The following is a 25577-nucleotide window of genomic DNA, read 5'->3' as shown; positions in this document are numbered from 1 at the left end:
GTGCTTTATTATTAAGGTTTAGGCCAAGTGACTTCAGGCTTTGGATGTGCACAGCACTTTACTTGCAGTCATTTCACTGCTGCTTTGCAAGGGAGGAAGGATGGATTGATATATACATTCCCCACCCCCCCTGGGATTATTAAAACCTTTAGAGATTTTGTTTCTTTGTTCCCATGAAGCAGAGCATTGTATATTCCTCCTGGGGTTCTTAGGTAGCCTGGAGGGGCTGGAGTTATACAGCAACCTGTGTTTTAGCTCACTTTGTGGCTCCATGAATTTAGATAGAGAAAGTGAACAGAAACTATTTTGGTAACCCTTGAGACCAATGGCTAGGAATTGTTTATTTCAGAACAAATAAAAATTAGGAAAAGAGTAAAGTAGCAATTGAGAGATTAGGAAAATTACCCCAGCAAATAATAGCTTGATATGATTCCCCAATATTAGGATTAAATCTAGTGTTTGATGTAATACTGATGAAAGGCAACTCCCCCACGTATTTATCCTTTTTACTTTGAAAACTGAAGCTTGCTTTTTTTTTTTTTAAAAAAAAAAAAGAAAACTTTATCCTAGAAGTGTTAGGTTTACAGAATTTGGGAAGATAGAGCCCAGAATTTTCCTGTACCCCACATCCAGTTTCTCCCGTTATTAACATCGTATGTTTCTGTGGTACCTTGACACAATTGATAAACCAATATTGATGCATTATTAACAACCAGTACATTTTTTAAAATTAATGGTTTCACTGAGATATGATTTATTACCCAAACAATTCACACATTTAAAGTATACAATGGCTTTTTAATATACTCACAGAGTTGTGTTTATCGCCAACATCAATTAGAACATTTTCATTATCCCAGAGATAAATCATACCTTTAAGCTTTAACCCCTTCCTTACTTCTCACCCTTGACCGCCACCCTCCCACCTCAGCTCCATGCAACCACTTTTTGTCTCTATAGATTGACCTAGGCTGGACATTTCACATAAATGGCATCATACAATATATGGACCTTTGCAAGTGGCTCATTCACTTAATATAGTATTTTCAAGAGTTCACCATATTGAAACACATTTCAGAACTTCTTTCCTTCTTATGGCTGAATAATATTTCATGGTTCAAATACATCCCATTGTGTTTATACATCCATTGTTGGATATTTGGCTATTATGAATAATGCTGCTATTAACATTTGCATGTAAGTCTTTGTATTATTGTACCATATTCATAATGCTTCCTTCTTTACAAAGGGTTCATCCTCCAGGGGGTAAGTGATTTTTCTTAGAGCTTACAGTGAATCATATAGGTCTGAGATTCAAACCCATATTTCCAACTCCCTGTAACAGTCTTATCCCCAGACTACCATTAGACCTGCAGAATGAAAGACTCAGATAGTATCAAGTATTTGGAAGTTTTTAAAATTAACTTCTTTAAAACTGCTTGTCAAGAGCTAAGTTTTCATAAGCCTCATCAAGGATGTGAAAGAATTATACACTGAGAAATATAAAACATTAGTCAAGGAAATTGAAGATGATTCAAAGAATTGGAAAGATATTCCATGCTCTTGGATTGAAAAATTAATGTTGTTAAATTGACCAAAGAGCAATCTATAGATTTAATGCAATCACTATCAAATTACCCTTGAAATTTTTCACAGAACTAGAACAAATAATCTTAAAATTTATATGGAAGCACAAAAGATCTAGAGTTGCCAGTGGAATTCTGAGGAAAATGCACAAAGCAGGAGGCATAACCCTTTCAGACTTCAGACAGTTCTGCAAAGCTACACCTATCAAAACAGAGTGGTATTGGCACAAAGGCAGACAGTGGAACAGAATAGAGAGCCCAGAAATAAACCTCCACACTTAAAGAGACAATTAATCTTCAACAAGGGAGGCAAGAATACACAATGGGGAAAAGATTCTCTTCAAGTGGTGTTGGGAAAGTTGGGCAGTACATGTAAATCAGTGAAGCTAGAATACACTCTTACAACATACACAAAAATGACAAGATACCATAAAACTCCTATAAGAAAATATAGGCAAAAGATTGTCTGTCATAAATTGTGCCATTGTTAGGTCACTCTACCAAGGCAATAGAAATAAAGAAAAAATAAACAAATGGGACCTAATCAAATTTACAAGCTTTTGCACAGCAAAAGAAACCATAAACAAATCAAAAAGACAACCTACAGACTAGGATGTAATATTTTCAAATGATGCAACCTACATGGGCCTAATTTTCAAAATATACAAATAGCTCCCACAGTTCAATAAGAAAACCCCCCAAACAACCAAATTTTTTTAAAAATGGACACAATACCTAAATGGACATTTCTTCAAAGAAGATACACAGATGGCCAATATGCACATGAAAAGGTAGTCCACATTGCTAATTATTGGGTAAATGCAAATCAGAATTACAATGAAGTCTCACCCCACATCAGTCAGAATGGCCATCATCAAAAAATCTACAAACAATAGATGCTGGAGAGGGTGTGGAGAAAAGGGAACCCTCCTACACTGTTAGTGGGAATGCAAATTGTTATAGCTACTATGGAGAATAGTATGAGGGTTCCTCAAAAAAAACCGGGGGAAAAATACCATATGACCCAGCACACCTACTCCTGGGCATATATTCAGAAAAGATAAAAACTCCTAAAAAGATATGTGTACCCCAATGTTTATTGCACCATTATTTACAATAGCCAAGACATGGAAGCAAAGTGAGCGTCAATAGACTGTTGGTTTAAGAAGTTGTGGTATTTATATATAATGAAATATTACTCAGCCGTTAAAAAGAATGAAGCAATGCCATTAGCCACAAATGGACCTAGAGATTAACACACTAAGCCAGAAAGAGAAAGATAAATACCATATGATATCACTTATATGTGGAGTCTTAATACAGTACAAATGAACATATCTATGAAACAAGAGACACCGATGGAGAACAAACTTGTTGTATTCAAGGGGGAAGGAAGGACTGGGAATTTGGGATTAGCAGATGTGAACTATTATATGTAAGATGGATAAACAACAAGGTTGTTCCCTATATTGCACAGGGAACTATATTCAGTGTCCTGTGATAAATTATAATGGAAAAGAATATACATGTATGTTTGAGTGTGTGTGTGTGTGTGTGTGTGTGTGTAACTGAGTCACTTTGCTCAATAGCAGAAATTAAATACATTGTAAATTAACCATACTTCAATAAAATTAATAAAGCAAAAACCCAGAAATAAAAAGCTGAGTTTTCTCCAAATTCCTTTTTGCTTGAAAGGCTTTTGCAAAATCAGAACCCCTTACATTGGCAGTTTTTCTAAGGACTTTCCAGTTAGTTCTTCTCAAATGCCTCTCACTGCAGTGTTCACCCTTAGGGTGCAGTTTGTATATTTGTTATTTACCAAAGGCATTTGGTTTGCGTTTTGAGTAAAATCAGTTGGGCATCAGAGAATGTCTGCCTTCCAAATTGTGCTGGCGTGGGCAAGCCTGAGTTTTCTGCATTGTGTCCGGTACACTGGCTGCTGTTTCCTCCATTTAGGACTCTGGCAGAGTAATCCTGAATAGACTTATTCTTATTGTCTCTTACCAGTACAGAAAGCTGACACCCTAGTAGTAATTCCTGTATAACCATCTCCATCCAAATGTGTGAGAATCTGAGAGACATTTTCTTGCCTTCTAGTTGGAGTTCAAAATGAAATTACAATTAGAAGTAGTTAGGTTTATAGTAAATAGGCTGGGAGCTGGCTAAGAACCTAACCACCATTTTTAACATTTTCTATAGGTAGGTGGGTTATGAATAATTAGAAGTAAATGGACGTTAGCTGCACCTCATCTGTACATCAGAGCCAGCTTTGGTGGGAGGAGTAAAAAAGGATGGACTGGATTCCTCATACTCAATGCCTGATTCTATCACCATTGATTTGAAGGGCTACAGAGGAAAAAAAAAGAGCCAATCCACACTCGGCAGGATTGAGTAGTAATTTATTGTGATTGTCTTTGTTCAGCTTTGAAAAACGAAGGCATTGATATTAGGACTAAGGAGAAATTACATCGAGCTGGTGTGATTGAAAAAAGTTTGGCTCTTTCGAGTGATTTTTTTGTTTTTAATGCCACAGAGTTAGGCTTTAAAAGCACGCTTCATTGACTCTCATCCAAGCCTCTGAGGACAAGGGTAAGGGACCTTTTTTCTTTTGAGGGCCACTGACCCACAAAGAAAAAAAACCTAATCAAGGGCCATGTACAAAAAGCAACTTAATTTAGGTGCTTCCTTAGAAATCCATAAAGCCTTCAATATACCTGCTTTTGAACTTAAGAACAGGGAACTCTCAACAAGTATAACAAATATAAAAAGTCCTTCAGTTTCTCATTATGTGCTGTTAAAGGAGGCAGAATGGGTTAAGAGAGAATAGGATGAGAAGAGTGAAAAGGGGTGAAAAGGTAAGGGACCCGAAGAAGGCTATGAAGAATGCAGCCAGGGTCCCAGAAGCAGGAGGTTGAGTTAGGGATGTAGAGGAGGCAAATGACGGTTGTAGAGCATAACCCTGTTTACTTGTACTGTTGGATGAACTGACTCCCAAGGCTTCTGTGGCTCTAATGCTTCAGGCTTTGAAGCTAGAATTCTTCAGAAAGGGCGTGTGTCCGAAGCTCCTCTCATACCCTCACCCCCGGCCCCAGCAGTGGCTGTCATCTGCCTGTCCCACATTGGATCCTGTTATGCCTGTACTCTGCTCTTTCAGCCTAAAGACCAAATTGTGACATGCTTCTTAAATGAGAAGCACATAGGATCACCAAGTTTAGAGGAGATCTCCAGAAACAAAAGACATTTCTCATTCAGACCCAGCATTTTAGAAGCAGTCTCCAACAAAGTGGAGTGTCTTTCCGTCAATATGTATGGCCTGGCTTTGAATCATAGAAATCATTTTTTGGTGTTAAAGTAGAACTGTTAATGTTTTAAAAAGCAAACGAGTTGCTTGAGTTCTTACCAGTGTGCAGGGCTCTAAATTCTTCAGATGCACCAAGACTTCTCTTTTCCTCCCTTTGAACTTCTCATCAGCCAAAACTGGTTATGGCACCAAATCCCTAGTAGCCCAAGTATGGTTTGGTATTTAATTCACAAGTGTGTCTTGGACAGGGCTTCTGGTAAGAATGTCACATTACATTTTCAAGTAACACTTTTTAGAAATGCAGACAGATTACATGGTGTGGTCAAGGCTCAAATGAGCAGAAGTGGCTCTGTGATGATTTTTAGCCTGTGAAAATCTTAAAAAGTAGCTACTTTTATTATAATTCATTTATGTAGTTTTGTACACCCTAAGTTCTCATTGTATTTCAATTCATTTTCTATGTGGGGCATGAATGTGATATGGATTTTTTTTTTAAACACAGTTATAGCAAGTACTGTAACTTGTACTTGCTGTAGTAGTTGGGGACCTTTGCATTATTTTTTGTGTGAAGATTGTGTTGGGGAAGGAATCCTCCACCCTGAAACCAGGAGACAACTGGGTATCTTCTTTGCTAATTAGATGTCTCAGTACCAAAGACCTGCTGTGAACTTGATAAGCCAGTGAGGAGGCAGTTTTGTTTTTGGTTATAACAAGGTGTTTCCAGATTTGGTTATAACAAGGTGTTTCCAGAAAACTGGGCTTCTTCCACTAATGAGATCTAAGATGTATGGCAGCCTCACAGCTCTAAACTCTTCCATCCTTCCTTAGCTCCCACCCCCCCCCCAACCCCCCCCCAAAGGTTTGAAAATGGCAAAAGAAGCATTTTGTAGTTTCTGGATGAGGAAGTTATTTGAAGATTGTTTCCCTTCTCCTCTTCTTTAAATAGCCCTTTACTGCTGCAAACCCATTTTTGTCTGGCAGTAACACTCTCCCTACTTTTTAATTGCCAGGAAGGAAGAATGATCAGGAATATATCTGACTATGTAATTATTTGCATCTGTGCAGTTGACAACACTAGTGTTAGTCAAATAAATTGCCAACATCATGTTATCTGAAGTCTGCCCCTGCCACAAGGCTACTTTGCTATCTGTCCGAGGTGAAGACTTATTTCCTCTAAGCACCCACAGCCAAGAAGCAGCAGAGGTCGGCTCTGGCCCAGTTCATGTCCACGATTAGTGTTGTTACATAGATTTTACTCTTCATTCCTCATCCCTTGATTTATTATTCACACTTAACCATTGAAAGGTTAAGTGTGAGTTCCTGAGACCTTAGGTCTTTTCAGAACCCTTTTGTCTATCATGGAACATGAACTGCAACAACAGGAGGAACAGTGAAGGTAGATCCTTGTAAACATCAGTAGAAAATTATACAAGGATACCTATACCACAAAGTTAATATTGGCATAACTAATGTGATGGTACCTGGTGGGATTATTTTTGAGTGGTGCCATATCTCTTGGTCATTATATGAGAAAGGCATGGTCTGTTCGAAGGGTAAATTTTGGTCTGTGACAGAGGAAGAACAAGGTAGGAGTGAAGTTTGGGGTTTACAAAAAAGAAGCTTTCTAGACTCTGATGTCAAAATCACAAACAGAATGCTGTTGGTGTAGGGGAGGCAGATGGTTTGTGCATTGAGCTACTATGGAGTGAATATGTCTTAGACATTTTCCTTGACTCTGAGCTACCTGAAGATTACATTTATTGAAAACCATTAGTCTATTTGGATGAATGAGTGACTACACCACACACAGTTATAAGGTCAATCTTCTAGTGTCTTAACGCCTGTACAGAAGATGCTGGACAAGAAAATCTTGACAGCTGGGCTTTTGCAGGAATATCACAGACAGAGATAAAGCCAAGCATGGGCACCTAAATCAACCTCTTCCCTCTTGAACCTGATGACTTATGGTGGAGATTGATTGTCATTCATTTTATCTTCCAGGTGATCATTTGAAAATCTGTCTCCGGGGTTATACCTGCTGCTCTCAAGAGATGGAGGAGAAGTACAGCCTACAAAGTAAGGAGGATTTCAAAAGTGTGGTCAGTGAACAGTGCAATCATTTACAAGCCGTCTTTGCCTCCCGCTACAAGAAGTTTGATGGTATGTATTAGAACTTTGGTCTCAGTAAGCGTAGCCATTTGCTTATTTATTTATTTATTTTTCGCCATGTTGCTTGTAGGATCTTATTTCCCTGACCAGGCATTGAACCTGGACCACGGCAGTGAAGTGCTGAGTCCTAACCACTGGATGGCCAGGGAACTCCCTTGAATTCATGTTATACCTTTTAGTCAAGTCACATCCATGAGCTGCCAGTGAAATTTGTACAGTTGCTTCTCCCTGAGCACCCTTCTCCTCTCAGTGCTCGTTTTCTCTCAAGATGCTCTCTTTCCTGGATCCCAGGGGCAAGTGAGCCTTACAGCTTTAGTGCTAGAATCCTTCCAGATACACTAGGATCTGTATGGTCTGGTAGCCATTATGGAAATATGGTCACAAGACGCCAAGGAAGAGATTAAAGTAGTTTAAATGCTTTCGTTTATTTTCTTGGGTGAACACACAATAGTGTTGTTGACGCAAGTCACTTAAAAAAAAGCTTTCTAATAAAAAACAGGCATCTGAAAACTTAGCCAAAATAACCATAGATATTCTGCAGATGCTGGACTTCAAATTTAATTTCAAAATGGCTCCCCCAAAGCCAACCAGAATTCCTAGAAACCCTGTAGAACACAGGACTAAAGCTCAGCTTTCGAGTGTCCATGCAGCGGCGACCCAGAGATAGCTCCTGGGCTCTAGTCTTCAGTATACTGGGCTCCATCCACAGCCTCATTTTAGCTGGAGCTTCAGTAGCTCACTCAGATGGTAAAGAATCTGCCTGCAGTGCAGGAGACCTGGGTTTGATCCCTGGGTTGGGAAATCCCCTGGAATAGGACATAGCAGCCCACTCCAGTGTTCTGCCTGGAGAATCCCCATAGACAGAGGAGCCTGGTGGGCTGTAGTCCATGGGTCACAAAGAGTTGGACACGACTGAGTGACTAACACTTTCAATTTCACACTTGGTCTATCTATATGACACTTGATCTTATGGTCTATCCACGTTAAAGCCATGAACAAACCCATTTCATAATGTCCCCTGTGCCAAATACGGATTCTCAGATGCACACTTCATCTTTTCAGAGTGAAGAAATAGCCAATCTGAGTTAGATGAGAGGGACTTCAACATATCTGAAGCAATGTAATAGATAACAGACTTTCAAAACTAGAGTTATGTGGTCCCAAACACCTCAGGATTCCTTTCTCTGGTGCTGTTCACTCAGTCTGAAGATTGTTGTGAAGTAGATTTAATTTTAATAGAAATAATTTCCTTTGTGCCTGTTGTAAAGGCCATTCTAATTACATAGTACCTTTGAAGCATGCTTTTCCTGACATTCTGTGTGGTGAAGAAGTATAAGGCAAATTTTCAAGATGTGAAATGTCTTTGAGCATTTCTGCAAAGGGCTCATTACCATGGTGAGAAGTGGGACTAAATTAGATTTGATCTAGCTGATAAGGCAGTCCCCAGTTAAAGAACAGGTTGTATTTCAAATGTTGGCTTTGAGATTAGTTATTTGAAACTGATAACTGATTTAATAAGTGTTAGTAGGTTCCCAGGCTACATGACAAATGGATAATTAAACTGTAATGTAGGTGAACTAAATTTTTCTATGTACCAATTTTTGTGCCCACTTTCCCCAACACTTTGTGTGAAGAATTATGCTTAGTCTGTATCTCCTTTCCCTAAATAGATGGAAATAATTTACATATTTCTGTATCCTGTTGACACCATGTGAAGATGAGTGTTATTGGCAAAAGACATCATTAGACTACCTGTGACTCCTGGTCACTAAATTTATCAGTATGGTCATTGAAAAGAATGGTATTCTCTTGACTATGGCATTTCCCATTCAAGACAATAACTGAGAAAAACTTAGGAAGATAGACGGTCATCTTTCAAAACATGAGATGATGATAATTAAAAATTACTACTTGGGGGTTTACTAATGGGACTTAAAAGGGAAAATTCCAGCTCTTTAGAAGTGGCTAGCCTGTTTGTAGCCTGCTGGAATGGAGATGAGGCTGTTAACTTCTAAGGTCACCACCTCCAGATCACCCCATTTCTTATTAGACATGTGTCCTCCTGGTGTGGAGCACAGACATTTAGTGATTTCTCTTGCTGATGGGCCTGCTGGTTTTCCTATTCTTTCACCTTCACATTTCCCATGGTTTTATAGCATAATTCGTATGACTCCAGTGTGTAGTTTTTAAAAAGCCATACAAAGAAACTTTATCAGTAAGTGTTAACATATGTTTTTTAAAAACATAGAGAAAAACAGTTTCTCTTGGCCATCCCTACCAGGCTTCACCTTCAATATATGTGTTTGATTATCAGTTTCAAACTGGCCATGAAAAATTATTATGAAACTCCAGCTTGTTTCTTCTGAATTCACATTAGACTATGGCATAGACAATAAAGGTAGGCAGCATAGATTTAAAATTATTTTGAAGGTGTAGTAGCTAAAATGTGTTTGACCTGCAGATCAGAACAGAGCTTGGATATTTTGCCACCCCCCTCCCCCAACCAAGTTAGGTTTTCTGAGACAATTAACTGCTTCTATATGGTAAAAATTGAATGGTAGCCAAGAAACCATCATCCTCTGGTGGGTGCTGCATTTACTGATTGATTTTTAAGGTTGGCAATTACGACCTGCCAGTACTCCACAAGGCCTAAAGATGCTGTTGAGTGAAGTTGTGCAGGGGCTGTTCTGACTCTCAGAAATCCAAGGGTGGGGTGATTTGGTCACCACCTTTGTAAAAGCCAAACCAAGGGTTATTGATGTGAATGGAAGGCAGGAAGTTGAGCAGAGTAACAAGATGGCAACTGGAAAGACAAAATGGGGCAGCAAGGTGGCACAAAGAAGGCTAGCAATAAGTACTAAGTAAATAGTGAAGGACACATGGGAACAGAGGAGGTCAGACTACTTCAAAGAAGCATCTTTGGCCATCTCCAAGCTTATAGTATAAATTCAAAGTGGCTATCCTGAACTCAGGCAACTTCCTCTGTCATCAAAACCTCAGTCATGTTTATGAGATACCATTTTTTCTAAGGCAGGAATAAGTATTTTTTAAAATAAAATTTCAAATAAAAATGAGGTTTTTTTGAGGCTTTTCAGGAACTCACCCTTTTTAACCAGAAAGCATCCCATTATCATACTGCTTCAATGAGCTCTGGACAGAGTCCAAGCACCAGCCCTGGCGTTTTGGAAACAGTTAGTCCCCTTATCTCTAAGGTCCATTGTTCTACACATTTAATTTTCTGTTCTTTGCACCTGTACAGTGTATAAACCAGTTTTTAAGTTGTAAAACACGTATGTGTTTTGAGACCTGGCTGAAATATAGAACTTCCTTAGGCATCAGTCCTCCCACCCACTCTCTAAAGAACCCCTCCCCCATTCTCAGATATCCCATATATTAAAGCCATACCTCTGAATTTAGGACTCACCTTTGTATTCTCCTATACTTTAATCTACTCTTGGACTTAGAATGTTCAATACCAGAAATCTACTATCCTGGGCTAGAGACATGGAGCCAGACAGAGTTAGCTGCTCCCCCTCTTGGTCAGTTCTGGGAATTTTTCTTTCTTTCTTTCTTTGAAGTATAGAACTGCTAATTAACATAGCTGAATCAGTTGTCTCATAAATATGCTAATCAGATACTCTGTTCAGGGGGCTTTGAAAGAATTGCTTGGCAAAAGGAATAGAAATAATAGAAGTAGGGCATAATCCGTGTTTGGGGACCACAACATAAAGACCCGCCCCCAAATGTCACATTTTGTGAGGCTAGTTGTTTTTAAAAGAATCAGAGCTAACTCAAACAACCCAAATAGATTAAGAAGATTAGAGCTGCCATGTTAAATGTATTTCCAAATGGCATAGTAAAAATGATGGTAACAACCACAAAGATCAATTCTTGATTACAGACTCCTCAAATCAAATTATTTGCACGTTGTTTTGCAGGTTCAAAAAGACTTTTTAAGGAAATTGCAATGTTGTCTGATGGTAGTCCATTGGGGAAACTGCTTTCATTTGCCTTTGTGGGAGCAAATGTAGCAACTTTGGGCAGGAGGTGGAGCCTACCGAGTTATCAGCCTGGTTCTGCTGTGAACCCACTGTGACCTGGGGCAATTAACTGGTCTCAGTTTTCCCATCCATAAAATGAAGGGGTTGAGTTGGATGCTCTCTAAAGACCCTTTCAATTCTACAAATTCTGTGAATCTTCTAAACATGTGACCAGACCAGCTGCTTCAGTGAAAGGTCTTACAAGATGTTAATTAGGCGTCTGCATGGTCCCCTCTATTTTCCTCCTATCATTTCTTAACCCTCCGCTACTTTCACCAGGTCTTTGAAAACCCTCTCATGGGCCTGAAGCTTGTTAACTCGAATAATAGTAGAAATGTTCTGAATTAGCTTAAAACGCACATAAAAGAAATAATTGTCTGTCCCATCTATCTGAAGAGTGCTTCATGTCCTGCTTTTGTGACATGATAGAAAACAAGAGGGCTGGAGAGCTTAAGTGAAGGGTGGCCACTCTTCAGATGGAGCCAAATTTGTGTTTTAATCACTGACTAAAAATTTTCCATGGTTCATCCTGGCCATTACTTCATTAGGCCAATAGGCAAAGCAGTATGGAGATTCAGTGAGTTGAAGGCATTCGAATTCACATGCCCATGAAAAACAAATATATAGCCAACTAAACCTCATGGCCATTAGCTAAGCTGAATTTTCTGGAATTTTCCTGACCCCTGACCATAAGTATTTTTCAACTGCATAGTTCTCTTACTGTCCTTTGCAAGGCCATACCAACTTACTAAGGGCTTCCTGGGTCTTTAGTTTAAGTCTTAGACATTCTTAAAATAGATGTGTCATAGAAATGTGTAACATACACAAAACATAGTGTTTTTAAGCCTTACCTCGGGTCTCATTCATTAAGATGTCTTTTTTAAATTTGTTGCTTCTTAAAACTTCTATTAAAGCACAGGAGGCAAGATGAGTAGCCACAAAAAGTATAGAAAAAGACATGAGGCCTCTAGCCTTCCTGCAAATTCAGTGTTCCTTTCAGATCATACTGTGCTTGGAAAGCACGCTACTCTGTTTTACAATTCTATTTTCCTTCTTTTGTTTTTTTCCTCCATACAAAAGAGACTAAAAAGCTGCGTACTTTTTCTAATTCTTTGATAATCTCTCTGTGAAACGTGACTAGAACGAGCCACTACCAGTGTACTGTAATCAAATCAAGAGCTCAGACAAAACACACACGTTTCTGTATTGACAAAGGTTTTCTGCCTTTTGAGTTGTTACCTCAGGTGTGACCAATTGTGACTGTGGCGTTGGCTGTCTCATTGAAAATGCCTGTGCAGCTTTCATCGTGCCCTGAGCACTCTCTTTGGGCCTCTGCTATTAGCTGTGGCTTCAAGAAGCAGCTGATCTGTTTGGAGGCGAGTAAATACATAGAAGAGCTTGAGCCAAACTGCTTTTATCTGTTTTTGTTGGTTCATTGTGCTTTGAGCCTGGGAGTTGAGAATCTTGTTGATGATCTCTGCTCACCCTTTTTTTCCATGCGTCTGTCTGTCCTGTCAAAGAAAAGGGCTTATTTGATGTAGCAGTTATTCTGATTGAGAGAATTCCCAAGCCATTCAGGCCTTTTTTGTTCATTGTCCTGGCCCATCTCCACCTCTCTCTCTCTCTCTCATAATAAAGGGGACTCAAGCAGGGAGTGCTACATGGGCACACCTTTTCTGTAGATCACTTTGGCAGTGTGTCAGACGTGTCACATAGGTTCATTTATACCCTTTGAGTCAATAATTCTGCTTCTAGGTATTGATCACAAGGAAAGAAAAATCTGCATACAGGTTTATGTACAGGAATGTTCATCACAGTGTTGCTGCTGCTGCTAAGTCGCTTCAGTCATGTCCGACTCTGTGCGATCCCATAGATGGAAGCCAACCAAGCTCCCCCATTCCTGGGATTCTCCAGGCAAGAGTACTGGAGTGGGTTGCCATTTCCTTCTCCAATGCGTGAAAGTGAAGTCGCTCAGCCGTGTCCAACTCTTAGCGACCCCATGGACTGCAGCCTACCAGGCTCCACTGCCCATGGGATTTTCCAGGCAAGAGTACTGGAGTGGGGTGCCATCGCCTTTTCCAAATCTGTAACTAATGAAAAATAGGAAATCAGTCTAAACATCCCATAGTGATTACATTATGATTTGGCCATATAGTGTCATAGTATGCAGTTGCTAAAAATTATATTTCTGGAAGCTTTTTAATCACATCAGAAGTGCTACATGAGAACAGGGTATAAATACAGTATGACTTCAACCGTGTGACAACACATTCCTTCATAGAAAAGGCAGGAAAGAAATTCAATAAACCATTGTTGTTCTCTCTTAATGGTGGGATTATGGGTAATTTTTATTTTCTTCATACCTTGCCATATTTTCCACATTGCTGTGACTTCAAAGGAATAGTTTGTAGGAAAAAACAGTATTTTTTAACAAAAAATGTAAGAACTGCTTTGGTGTTTTGCCACTTTGGGGTTATTTTCAGCATCATGATACTCACTGTAGACAATTAGGAAAAAGTAGAAAAAAATGCATTGAAGCATTTAAGTTGGATGAATATGATAAGGGAAAAAGTCATTTTTGAAAGCATGAGGTGGATTACTTTTCTGATTATGTCACTGCAAAATTGGAGTGAACAAAATTGAGAATCATTGAAAAACATCACACTGATTCCCCAATACCCTACCATCACCTCTGTACACCTCATCTTTTTTTGCTCAGGGAGATCATGTATATATGTACATAGCAATCAGAATCATAACTCATTATGCTACTGTGCATCCTCATTTTTCATTTCATATTAGATCAGATAGACTGTATATGAGGTTTGTGTATAAGGTCATATCATACAATAGACTTGGAGGTTAGTATATGGAGCACTTGAACACTACTCCAGCCTCTTTCTTTCTTTCTTTTTTTATTTTTTGTTGGAGGGTTCTTAAACCTGCCCCCATGGGCCCTTCTCAGCGAGAAGGGATACAGCTGTGCTAAGGTGACTTGGCTATCTGGTGCTGGGAGGATCATTACTAGAAATGGAACAAGGTCCAGGGGAAGGGCTTACAGCACTGAGCCTTGTGTCCTGGGCCAAGTTACCCGGGAGAGAAAAAGGAAAGGAGCTTTAGCATTCAACATGCATTAACTACTGAAAGCAGCCTTGGGAAGAAAGGGCTGCTCCTACTGTGGCTGGATCCCCCAGCCCCTTTCATATGTTAACAGCCCCTAATAAGGGCCGCAGCTGGCAATGGCCTTGTCATCCTGGGAGAGGTCCATTGTTGGGCGATAGCTGAGGAACATTAGTCAAGTATAAGTCCTTTTAGTGCACCATGCCCTCCCTAGCAGGCACTCCTGAGGAGGGACCTTATACCAAGCTGGAGGACAGTGCCTGTTAGAAACTTAACATGGATTTGGCCAGAAAAGCAAGACAGAGGAGATAGTCAGAAGCCAAAGTTTCAGTTTGGTTTGGTCAGTAAAATGCTTGTTTAATTTCCTTCCCCCGCCTCCATTTGTAGATACCTATGTTAGCTGTTCTTCATCAAATACTTAAGACCTTGGGTGGAAAGCATGGCTAGCTATAATTCTCTGAGTTTTCTTAACTGTGAGAAGTATGATTTGTAGCATTTACCAGGAGGTTTCTTTCTCAGGAATTTTGTGGATGTGGTAACTTACTGTTTACACACCACACCAGGACTGTGAAATAAGGCCTTTAGAGCAAAGAGGAAATTAATCCTTATATGTAAAAGGCAGCTTCCCAATAACATAAATACAGGGCGTAATTTATAGCACCAAGCAAATGGATTGAATAGAGAGGGCTCCCAGTCTCTTCAGGTCACGGGTTAATTCTAGAATGCATTCTAGCTCATTAATCAATAGCCGGTCGATTGTTTATAAAGTAGTAACTAATGGCATTTAATAGCAGAACTGAAGGCCTTTTGACCCATTTCAAGAATTTTGAATGTTTATTTGATGCAAGACAAGTGGCAGTGGATAGAAGTTCCAAAAGCACACGATGTTCTTTTTGTAAAAGACAGGATATTTACATAGAAAACTTTTATATGGAAAAGTTTTGCCTTTTCACTCTGGTAGTTTTTCCCATCTTGAATGGCTACTACTGACAAGAAGAATAATCACCTTTATAAAAAGGAATAATCACTCGTTAAAGGTGGAAAATAGTCCCAGTCTCTTAGCTCAACCCTTGCATTGAGCTGCTTCTGGCAAAGAACATAGGTGAAATACGTGGGAGTGGGGCATTGACCTACTGTTTCTGAATTCCTAATTTTCCTTCACCTAGTTCTTTGCCTTGATCTTTTTGTATTGGGTTAACCAAAAAATTTATTCAGGTCTCTCTATATTGTCTTATAGGAAAACTTGAATGACCTTTTTGGCCTATACAATATATATATGTGTGTGTGCTATATATGATATTCTGTTGTAATATCACATGTAATCTCTTCCCTGGATTTCTCCATCCCATGTTTTTCACTCAGGAGTTGCTCCACCCTTGTGGATGTCTGGGACATTTTACAGCGTTGGAAGCTACAGCCATTAAGCATCTTTATCTTTGGCTAAATTGCTCCCAGTTTTATAAAGTCTTGGGTCTTAACTGTTCTCCAGCAGCTTTGGCTTAATTTATGTTCACCCAAGAGCGATAATATTTGACTCTGCCAAGAAAGATAAAAACCAGCCTTGAAATTTTTTTTTTAATGATTGTATATATAAAGAAACTCTAAAGGTGACAGAATCATTTCATATATCACGTATGGTGTCCATTTATTGAGCAGCTATTATGTGTGAGACATGATCCATAATGAGGGGAGCAGTGATAGTCCTATTTAATGGAGGAAGAAGCAACAGAGGCTCACTGAGGTTTAGATCTTCTGTCCCATCAAGGTCACATAGCTCATAAATGAGAGGTCTCATGCCTTTCCCACTGTGTGATGCTGCTTTAGATCCTGGCATGTTACACTCTTTATTTCCATTGCTATGTTAAGTGGTCATTCATGAGCCCTAGGTGTAGCAGCTGTTTGATCCTTAGAACATAAACCCTTAAGCCACCAAGCTGAAAATTGAAGGAGAAATAAACCCTGATCAGAGACACCGTATTGCAAATGCTTAATAACTGTCTCCTCTCTGATTCTTCTTTCAGGCACCAATAGCATCACTTAAAACTGACTCCCTGAGCAGCATTTTTCATGAACACAAGCAGTTCCTACAAGGGAGATCTGATTTCCAATTAATTCAGCTTCTGATTGTGGTGGAACTCTGGTTGACACTGCCCCTGACTGGTTCTGTTTTAGGCACCAACTGTCTTCTAATTGGCTTTAGGCAAAATGTTTATGAAGGAGTGATTGCAATCTCAGGCCCACACGGTTTTCCTTCGGGAGTTAAGATCTGATTTTGAATAATGGGGTAGAAAGTGGAGCTTTGCAGCAATGAATGAAGTTGCTATTGATGGCTGGGGACCATGTCCTGAATGTCTAGTTTGTGTTCTGCACCCCACTGTAGAAGGAAATGTAGGAAGAGGGGGGGATGGGGATGTGAAGGAATCTACAATAACATTTGAGAGCTGCCAGTTTGGTAAGAGGAACAGATGCAAAAGCTTTCCTCCCCCCTTTTTTCCTTACAGCAAATTGTTATGCTTTAACTGGTATTGTACCCAATTGGTATGGATTTTAGAATCTAAATTATGTCTGCCATATCCTTAAAAGATCTCTTTGAGAAAAAAAACATAGGTGGAATAGTCCTATTTACCAGGCTGATAAGAACATGTCTGGGGCTTCCCAGGTGGTGCTAGTGATAAAGAACTCACCTGCCAATGCAGGAGACATAAGAGGTGCAAGTTCGATCCCTGGGTCAGGAAGATTCCCTGGAGGAGGACACCGCAACCCACTCCAGTATTCTTGCCTGACGAATCCCTTGGCCAGAGGAGCCTGGTGGGGCTCCTCCAAGAGGTTGCAAAGAGTCAGACACGACTGAAACGACTGATCAAGAACATATCTAAGGAAGGACCCCTGGTGGTCCAGTGGCTAAGACTCCATACTAACAAGCCTGCATTTGATCCCTGGTCAGGGCACCCGATCCCACATGTTCCATCTAAAGAGCCCACATGCCACGGCTAAGACCAAACATGGCCAGATAAAAAACTAAATATTTTTCAGAAAAGAACATGTCTAAGGAGAAATGAGATTGAGTCTCTTGGATCACTTGACTTTTGTTCTGTTGACTTTGTAGGTGAGAAATAGATGAACATTAAAAAAAAACTTGCTATATGAAATGAAAGATTAAAGGATTTTATAGATGCTTTAAAAATCTGGTGCCTCCATAAAAGCATGTGCGGAAAGTAGCAGGATAGTAAAGGTGAATTGGATGGAGAAAATTCATCTTCCTAGAAATTTTCATTACAGTCTGCTTGGGCAGGAATGTTAAGATGCATGGCAAAACCATGTGCTTTGATTTGAGCACATAGCAACCACTTGGTACATTCTTGTGAAATTGCATAGTTTAGAGAGAGAAAATTATCAGATTGCTAACTCCTTATATCAGTGCTTTAGAATTTCTGTATATAATCCATTCAGCCTTTATATTTGCAAGTTATGGCCACACTAAAGAATCTTTTAAAATGTGAAGAAAAGGAAATCAATTTTCTGAACGGTTAAATGAATTAGAGCTTAATATGTAGCACCAAACTAAACTCTGAAAAATATAAGCTAACATCACACACACACACACACACACCACCACCCCCTTCTGGGAGATAAAGTCCATTGCGGTATTAGGCAGAGAACATGCTGTGTTAAAATCAGATCTGTTCTTCATTGGATCATTGATCTTGTACCTCAGTGTAGCTATATAAATATATCTATACCGACCCATGGGCTTTTGACACAAATGATGAAGTCCTGAGAATGTTTTATTCTTACCATAAAATTTGCAGTGTCTTAGTGATTCTTTGACCTCAAAACTTTTAAGCCTAAAAAAAAAACTCTGACTTTTCATAGTAGTATTCACTTAAAACCAAGCTATCCATATCATTCCGCCCCCACCTTTAAAAACCAAGGTTTTAAAACCATTAAAAACCATTCATTAGAAATACGAATATTCAGAATTATTTAATGAGTTGTGAAAACACAAGTCAAATCATTCTCAACTTCCCATTTCTACAGTAAATGATGTGTGCCAATTTTATGAGCAATATAGTAAAAATCCAGCATAGGGAAGGACCTATGCTTGTCTTTGCCATCCGCTCTTCTGGATGGTGAAATATTAGTACCACTGGGTTGACACAAGTTTTCCATATTGATATCAGTGACCAGGCTTTATTTTTCCAGTATGTGAGAGCCAGCACCACTTGGCAAGGATGCTAGTGACTCAAGGACGGTATGGCAAGTGGACCAGCTGACGTTTAACGTCTTTTCTCACCCCAACTTTCCCCAGCTTTGAAGTCTTAGAAAAATGCTACCTCTATCCTGACTCTTGGTTTCGAGATACTTCACATGAGGAAATTCACCCCCAACCACCTTCAAGAAATGACCCCCAAGAATGCAACAAAAAAAAGCTAAAACCCAATTTATTGGAAATGTATTTTCTTCTAATTAAAGCATTAACCCTTACCCTGAATGCTTCACATTTAGCACAGTTCCTGAACTGGTAGTGACTGCTAGTGAGAGGCAAAATGGGACAAGTTTCATTGAGAGTCTTTTTTTTTTTTTAATTGAAGGATAATTGCTCTACAGAATTTTGTTGTTCTCTGTCAAACTTCAACATGAATCAGCCATAGGTATACATATGTCCCCTCCCTCTTGAACCCCCCTCCTATCTTCCTCCCCATCCCACCCCTCATTGAGAGTCTTGATTCTCAAACTGTAGGGTGTAGCAGAGTCCCGAATGGCTGCCCCCTTCCCCCAGGGTTTCTGATCCAGTAGGTTTAAGGTGGGATCCAGGAACTTGTTGACCCAGTGGTGTCGATGCATGTCTATACCATGGGACCACAGTTGAGAACCACTTGGGATCTTGCTGAGAATGAGAGCCCTTCCCAAGTACCTGATAACTGTAACTCTTTTCATATGGTTCCCCTAGCTCCTTCTGTACTTTATGTCCTTTCAGGGAGATAATTTTGGTAAAAATGCCAGGCTGTACAGTATAATGGGGGTTTCCCTTTCTCTCACTGAAGAAAACTCGGGAAATAAAAGGCAAACAGTAGAGAAGGGTTTTGTAGTGCTATTCCATTTTGATAAGCTCACTAATGTTCTTCTGGCTTTGAAGGAGTTGTCTTATTTTTCTTTCTGCTCCACGTTCACTTGGAGGCAGCTTCTTTCTTGATGCAGTCTTATATTTTGCTTTGGTATTTATTACATTTCCTGCTTATAAAAGTGATACCATGAGGTGTTTATTTTTATACCAGACATAGATTCTTTAAGAATGATTAATGTTGCAGAAGACTGTTAACTCCTCTTTTCAGTTAACTTTCTGAGAAAAGATTCAGGAGAAACTAATTTACTGTTTATATTTAAGAGATTAAGTCTTTAACATTTAGGCTGTGGGAGTATGTGATTCCACTCCAGTACTCTTGCCTGGAAAATCCCATGGACGGAGGAGCCTGCAGTCCATGGGGTCATGAAGAGTCGGACACAACTGAGCAACTTCACTTTCACTTTTCACTTCATGCATTGGAGAAGGAAATGGCAACCCACTCCAGGGTTCTTGCCTGGAGAATCCCAGGGACGGGGGAGGCTGGTGGGCTGCCGTCTCTGGGGTCGCACAGAGTCGGACACGACTGAAGCAGTTTAGCGGCAGCAGCAGTATGTGATGGCCAAAAAGTAAATCTGGGAGGCAGGGGAAACAGGTATTCTTTTTTCCCTATTTATTTTCCCATGTTATCTTATAAATATACCAGATCTATGGTTGAATCTGTTACGCATTTCATTTCTGTCTTTCTGGACTGAAAAGAATCTCATGGTGTTACTGTATGAATCCTTTAGGAACCCAAGGCCACCTTCGGTTCGGTTCGGTTCGGTTCAGTCAGTCAGTCAGTCATGTCTGACTCTTTGCGACCCCATGAATCACAGCACGCCAGGCCTCCCTGTCCATCACCAACTCCCAGAGTTCACTCAGACTCACGTCCATCGAGTCGGTGATGCCATCCAGCCATCTCATCCTCGGTCGTCCCCTTCTCCTGCCCCCAGTCCCTCCCAGCATCAGAGTCTTTTCCAATGAGTCAACTCTTCGCATGAGGTGGCCAAAGTACTGGAGTTTCAGCTTTAGCATCAGTCCTTCCAAAGAAATCCCAGGACTGATCTCCTTTAGAATGGACTGGTTGGATCTCCTTGCAGTCCAAGGGACTCTCAAGAGTCTTCTCCAACACCACAGTTCAAAAGCATCAATTATTCGGCGCTCAGCCACCTTGGTTACCCCAATTTTTACTGATGTCACAAGGAATACCCGAGAACTTCTTTTCTTGCTTATGTGGGGTGTTTCATTACGTTTCTTGGCCTCAAGCATTTCCCAGGCAGTTATCTTATATGTCATGTAGATGTAAGGAGGAGAAAGGCATGCCTAAGTAAACAGCACATCTTGACAACACCTGTCTTGGTGTCAGGTTACAATGAGGAGGCATTATTCACCTCAGTTTAGATTCTTACAGTAAAAAATTCAGGGAAACTTTATGTATTCATTTTTGTCCAGTTCTTTATTTACCTTGTGACTGACTGAGAAAAGGAGGGAGGGAGACAGTTTTAATTTTATATTGAGTCCTGAGAAATTGTTGGTTTAAAGTTTCTTTTTTTATGTAAGTGTCTTGTGACATAGGTTTCCTTTCAGTGACAAACTATCAGAGATGCCAAATTCCCCCAAAGAAATCCACCCTATATACAAGCATGTTTTCCAATTTAATATCAGAAATTTTTTTTCAGTGTTCAAATTTACCTGAAAAGCACTCCCATTATTTAATTATTGAGAACCCTTTCCGTTTTGGTTTTGTGTTTAGAATTCTTCAAAGAACTACTTGAAAATGCAGAAAAGTCCCTGAATGACATGTTTGTGAAGACATACGGCCACTTGTACATGCAGAATTCTGAGCTGTTTAAAGATCTCTTCGAAGAGTTGAAGCGCTACTATGTGGCAGGGAACGTGAACCTGGAGGAAATGCTGAATGACTTCTGGGCCCGCCTCCTGGAGCGCATGTTCCGCCTGGTGAACTCCCAGTACCACTTCACAGACGAGTATCTAGAGTGCGTGAGCAAGTACACGGAGCAGCTGAAGCCCTTTGGAGACGTCCCTCGGAAACTGAAGCTCCAGGTCACTCGTGCATTTGTGGCAGCCCGCACTTTTGCTCAGGGCTTAGCAGTTGCAAGAGATGTGGTGAACAAAGTCTCAGTGGTAAGTACTGTTTACATTCTATGTTGTTTTGTTTCATGTTAAAAGAAAGTTTGGGAGGTATGGGAAAATAAATGACTAGAATTCCATTGTCATCTTTTCTATCTCTCCCCTCTTGTCACCTACACTTTGTCCTGATATATGAGCACTGTATTGCTATAAACAATACAGTGATGACCATCTTCATGTATCGTTGTCATTCTTTTCATGGTTTCCTTGGTAGCCGTTTTTAGAAATGTGCACTACCTGCTCTTGACGTAATGGGTTTGCAGAATTATCAGGAAAGAGAATGAAATTGTAGTATGCAGGAAAGAACAGATGCAATGAACCATATTTTCCTCATTTGTAAATTACAAGAATCAGATGAGACCAGTATTTTTCAGACTGTTCTTTGGAGCCAGCTAAGGGGGTACCTCAGGGGCCTCCTTGATAGGAGACAAGGGAGACGCAGACTTAGTGGGCAAGACTCTGCATCTGTGCCTTTACCTCCTGGCTGCCCTAGGAAACCTTTGCAGTTTTATGTAGTAGGGTTTTTTGTTTGGTTGGATTTTGTTTTTGTTTTTTTTTTTTTTTTTTTTTTTTAATTTATTTATTTATTTTTAATTTTTACTTTACAATTCTGTATTGGTTTTGGCATAGATTGACATGAATCCACCACAGGTGTTTATTTATTTATTTTTTTGGCTGCACCAGGTGAGTCTTCGTTCCCCAAACAGGGATCAGATCCATGACCCCTGCAATTGGAAGCATGGAGGCTTAACCTCTGGACCACCAGGAAAATCCCTGTAGTAGGATTTTGAGCAAGATTTCAAGGAGGGAAAAATTCTATGCCTCCTTCACCCATCCTCTCCCCACGGTGAAATCTGAAAACATTTTAAAGGCCTTTCTGCCTCTACCTTTCCATGACTCAGTGCCGGTGAAGTCGGACAATTCCAGAGCAAAGTTATCTGTGCAGGACTGATCTTAGTGCTATTACCATTAGACCCTCAAAGGGTCATAACCCAGACAACATGGGCAGACCAGGATTCATGCCCCCCCTGATTATAGAGGAAACTTAATTTAACAGAATGAAGATATAGAATTATGTATTGTGAAAATTAGGTGCTTATCAGATGTTTTGTTTTAGCATTGCATGGTGTGTTAGTTGATTGGTTGCATTCATTTTTACAGTTGTGTGTGTTCACATTTCCTAGCCATAAAATGACAGGAAACAATTCTTTATAGCACATTTTGTTCACTCCTTTTTCTCCTGATATTTTCATCATAAATTGCAAAAAAAAAAAAAAAAAGAAATCTTGAGGCATAGGAGAGTTCGGTGGGAGCAGGTAGGGAGATGATGGTTATAATTAAAGGAATAGCCTGATTCCTGAACTTTGGCCCACCTCAGCACCCATTATTAATTTTGGAGATGCTCATGTCAGAGTCCCTAAACAATGCATAGTGAGTCCAGATCAAAGTTATTGACATCATAGTTCCCCTCACACATCTACCCTCTTTCAGCAATTCCTTGCATTTATCCTAAGCTGAGTAGCCAGTAAGGCACTGCTGTGTGATTTTGAATGTCTGTGTGCATGTGCATGCCAGAGAGAAAAGCAAGGACTAGAAAACCCTTTGCAAGTGTTTTAAAGTGGTTTCTTTACATTAATCTCCCCCTTCCCTTTGACTTTATTCCTGGGAAGAAGGACCAAGCTGACACAATCCTGCTGTGGTGTTAGCCTCACTTAGCAAGGTTGGGGCCCCTTTAGAGAACTGAGATTCCAGAACCCCTAACTGGAGGAGGAAGGTGGTGGTCGGAACAAGGAAGCAGGTTGGAAGCTTGAGGGCTAGAAGGCTAGTCTTCGTCATGCCACCTACCAGAGGAGAGAGAAATGAACACTTGCAGCTTCCCTGTGTTGCATTCGTCTTGACATAGTTTTCAGAATTAACTGTGGGCAATCAGTAAGATTGACCATTCACCCTTACTTACCTATGCAGTAAAGAGTATGTGACCCAAAAGGAAAGAATCACAATTTCCAATGTTGCTTTTGATAAGAATTTCTTTTAAGCAAGAAAGAAATTTCTGTGTACCTTAGTTTTGACAAGCTGTATAAGAAAGTTACTTTCCAAATACGACCCTAGATTTTTTCAGAATTGATCCCTCTTCTGTATTCTCATGTCTGCCTAAGAGATATTTGCATCATTATGTGAGAATGCAATGAATACAAGCTATAGAGCTCAGTTTACTTTGAGTAAAACATTACTTGCCGATTGTTTAGTGGAAAATACTGATATGACTTAAAACATTTTTATTAAAATATAGTTTATTTCCAATGTTAGTTTCTAATGTACAACCAAGTGATTCAGTTATGTATATATATATACACACACACATATTTTTCATATTCTTTTCCATTATGATTTATCCCAGGATTTGAATATAGTTCCTTATGCTATACAGTAAGACCTTGTTGTTTATGTATTATATATAGTAGTGTGTGATCCCAAACTCTTAATTTCTCCCTCCCCCATTCCCTTTTCCCTTTGCTAAGCATAATTTTGTTTTCTATGAATCTGTTTCTGTTTTGTAGATACGTTCATTTGCATAATCTTTTAGATTCTATGTATAAATACTACCATATGGTATTTGTCTTACTGTCTGACATACTTTACTTAACATGACACTCTCTAGCTCCATCCATGTTGCTGTAAATGGCATTGTTTCTATCTTTTTTGTAACAGAATAGTATTCCATTGAACAGGTACCACGTGTTCTTTATCCATTTGTCTGCTGATGGGCATTTAGGTTGCTGCCATGTCATGGCTATTGTAAGTAATGCTGCTATGAACATTGGAGTGCCTGTATTTTTTCAAATTAGAGTTTCTGCCATAAATAAGCCAAGGAATGAGATTGCAAGATCATGTGGTAACTGTTTTTAGTTTTGTAAGGAACCTCCATATGGGGCTTCCCTGATAGCTCAGTTGGTAAAGAATCTGCCTGCAATGCAGGAGACCCTGGTTCGATTTTTGGGTCAGGAAGATCCGTTGGAGAAGGGAGTGGCTCCCCACCCCAGTATTCTGGCCTGGAGAATTCCGTGGACTGTATAGTCCCTGGGGTCTTAAAGAGTCGGACACAGCTGAGCGACTTTCACCTGCCATATGGTTCTTCATAGTGGCTGTACCAATTTACACTCATGCCAGCAATGTAGTAGGGTTCCTTTTTCTCCACATCCTCTCCAGCATTTATTATTTGTAGACTTTTTAATGATGGCCAATCTGACTGGACTGAGGTGGTACCTTATTATAGTTTTGATTTGCATTTCTCTTAACAATTATTGAAGGTGAGCATCTTTTCGTGTGCTTATTGGCCATCTGTATGTCTTGCTTAGAGAAATGGGATTATTCTAAATGTTATGTTTATAATTAGAAACCTTAAAAAATAATATTTTGCTTCACTACTGAGCATCTTCTCAACCTAAGGACTGACTTGAAATCAAACTCTTCAACTAGGTTGAGTTGTATCTAAATTACATAATAATAAGACACTCAAGTATGAAATTAATTTCTGAAACTGCCAAAACACAAATTATGTAAAAACCTATCATCTATGTAATGTTTCTTTTTAGAAGGTTGTAAATTCATTACATTTGTTTTTGGATTATGACTACCAGTTCAACAGAGATTTTAATTTAAGATGTAGTGTATATTTAAAATTGAAGATGTTGAAGAAACTACATTTGATTAATACAGTAAGTAAGCTCTAACAGTTTGGGGACTCAGGGAATGTTTTTTCATATAGATTCCCACCCCTGCCAACTGTTATCCAATTGTACTTTACAGGTGGACTAGAACAACCCAAGAAATAAATATTTCCTTCTTTTAGTATCCAGTAGAATTAATTACCTTTTTAAAGAGACCCACCTCACCCACTTCATCTAACAAGAGGTCAGTAAAGTCAAATATGAAGACCCTTGCGGTCTTGGGGCTAGTTATTGCTTACTTAACTCAGAGATGTTCCCACTTTCTCTTCATGAGCATATGCCCTGCTTTTCCAGTTTACTTGTGCAACAAAAGGGTTGTGGTTACGTGTTGAGCAATGATTTGATTGTCACTAAGCCTTTTAAAGGCCATTAGCACCA

At 39.6% G+C, this 25577-nt stretch overlaps 1 protein-coding gene across 1 annotated transcript in view; it reads left to right on the top strand.

Annotated features, from left to right (window-relative positions):
- GPC4 (glypican 4) overlaps window positions 1–25577 on the top strand; it is a 107433-nt gene that overhangs the window by 64319 nt on the left and 17537 nt on the right. Inside the window, exons 2-3 of the mRNA XM_040266622.1 lie at window positions 6889–7047; window positions 21074–21465. Coding sequence (XP_040122556.1) covers window positions 6889–7047; window positions 21074–21465 — 551 coding nt within the window. The remainder of the gene's footprint in view (window positions 1–6888; window positions 7048–21073; window positions 21466–25577) is intronic.

The sequence above is a fragment of the Oryx dammah genome, unplaced genomic scaffold, assembly GCF_014754425.2.
Source record: "Oryx dammah isolate SB20612 unplaced genomic scaffold, SCBI_Odam_1.1 HiC_scaffold_23, whole genome shotgun sequence".
Lineage (NCBI taxonomy): Eukaryota > Metazoa > Chordata > Mammalia > Artiodactyla > Bovidae > Oryx > Oryx dammah.
Note: the sequence above shows the minus strand (reverse complement) of the source record. Positions and strands in the feature narration are given on the sequence as shown.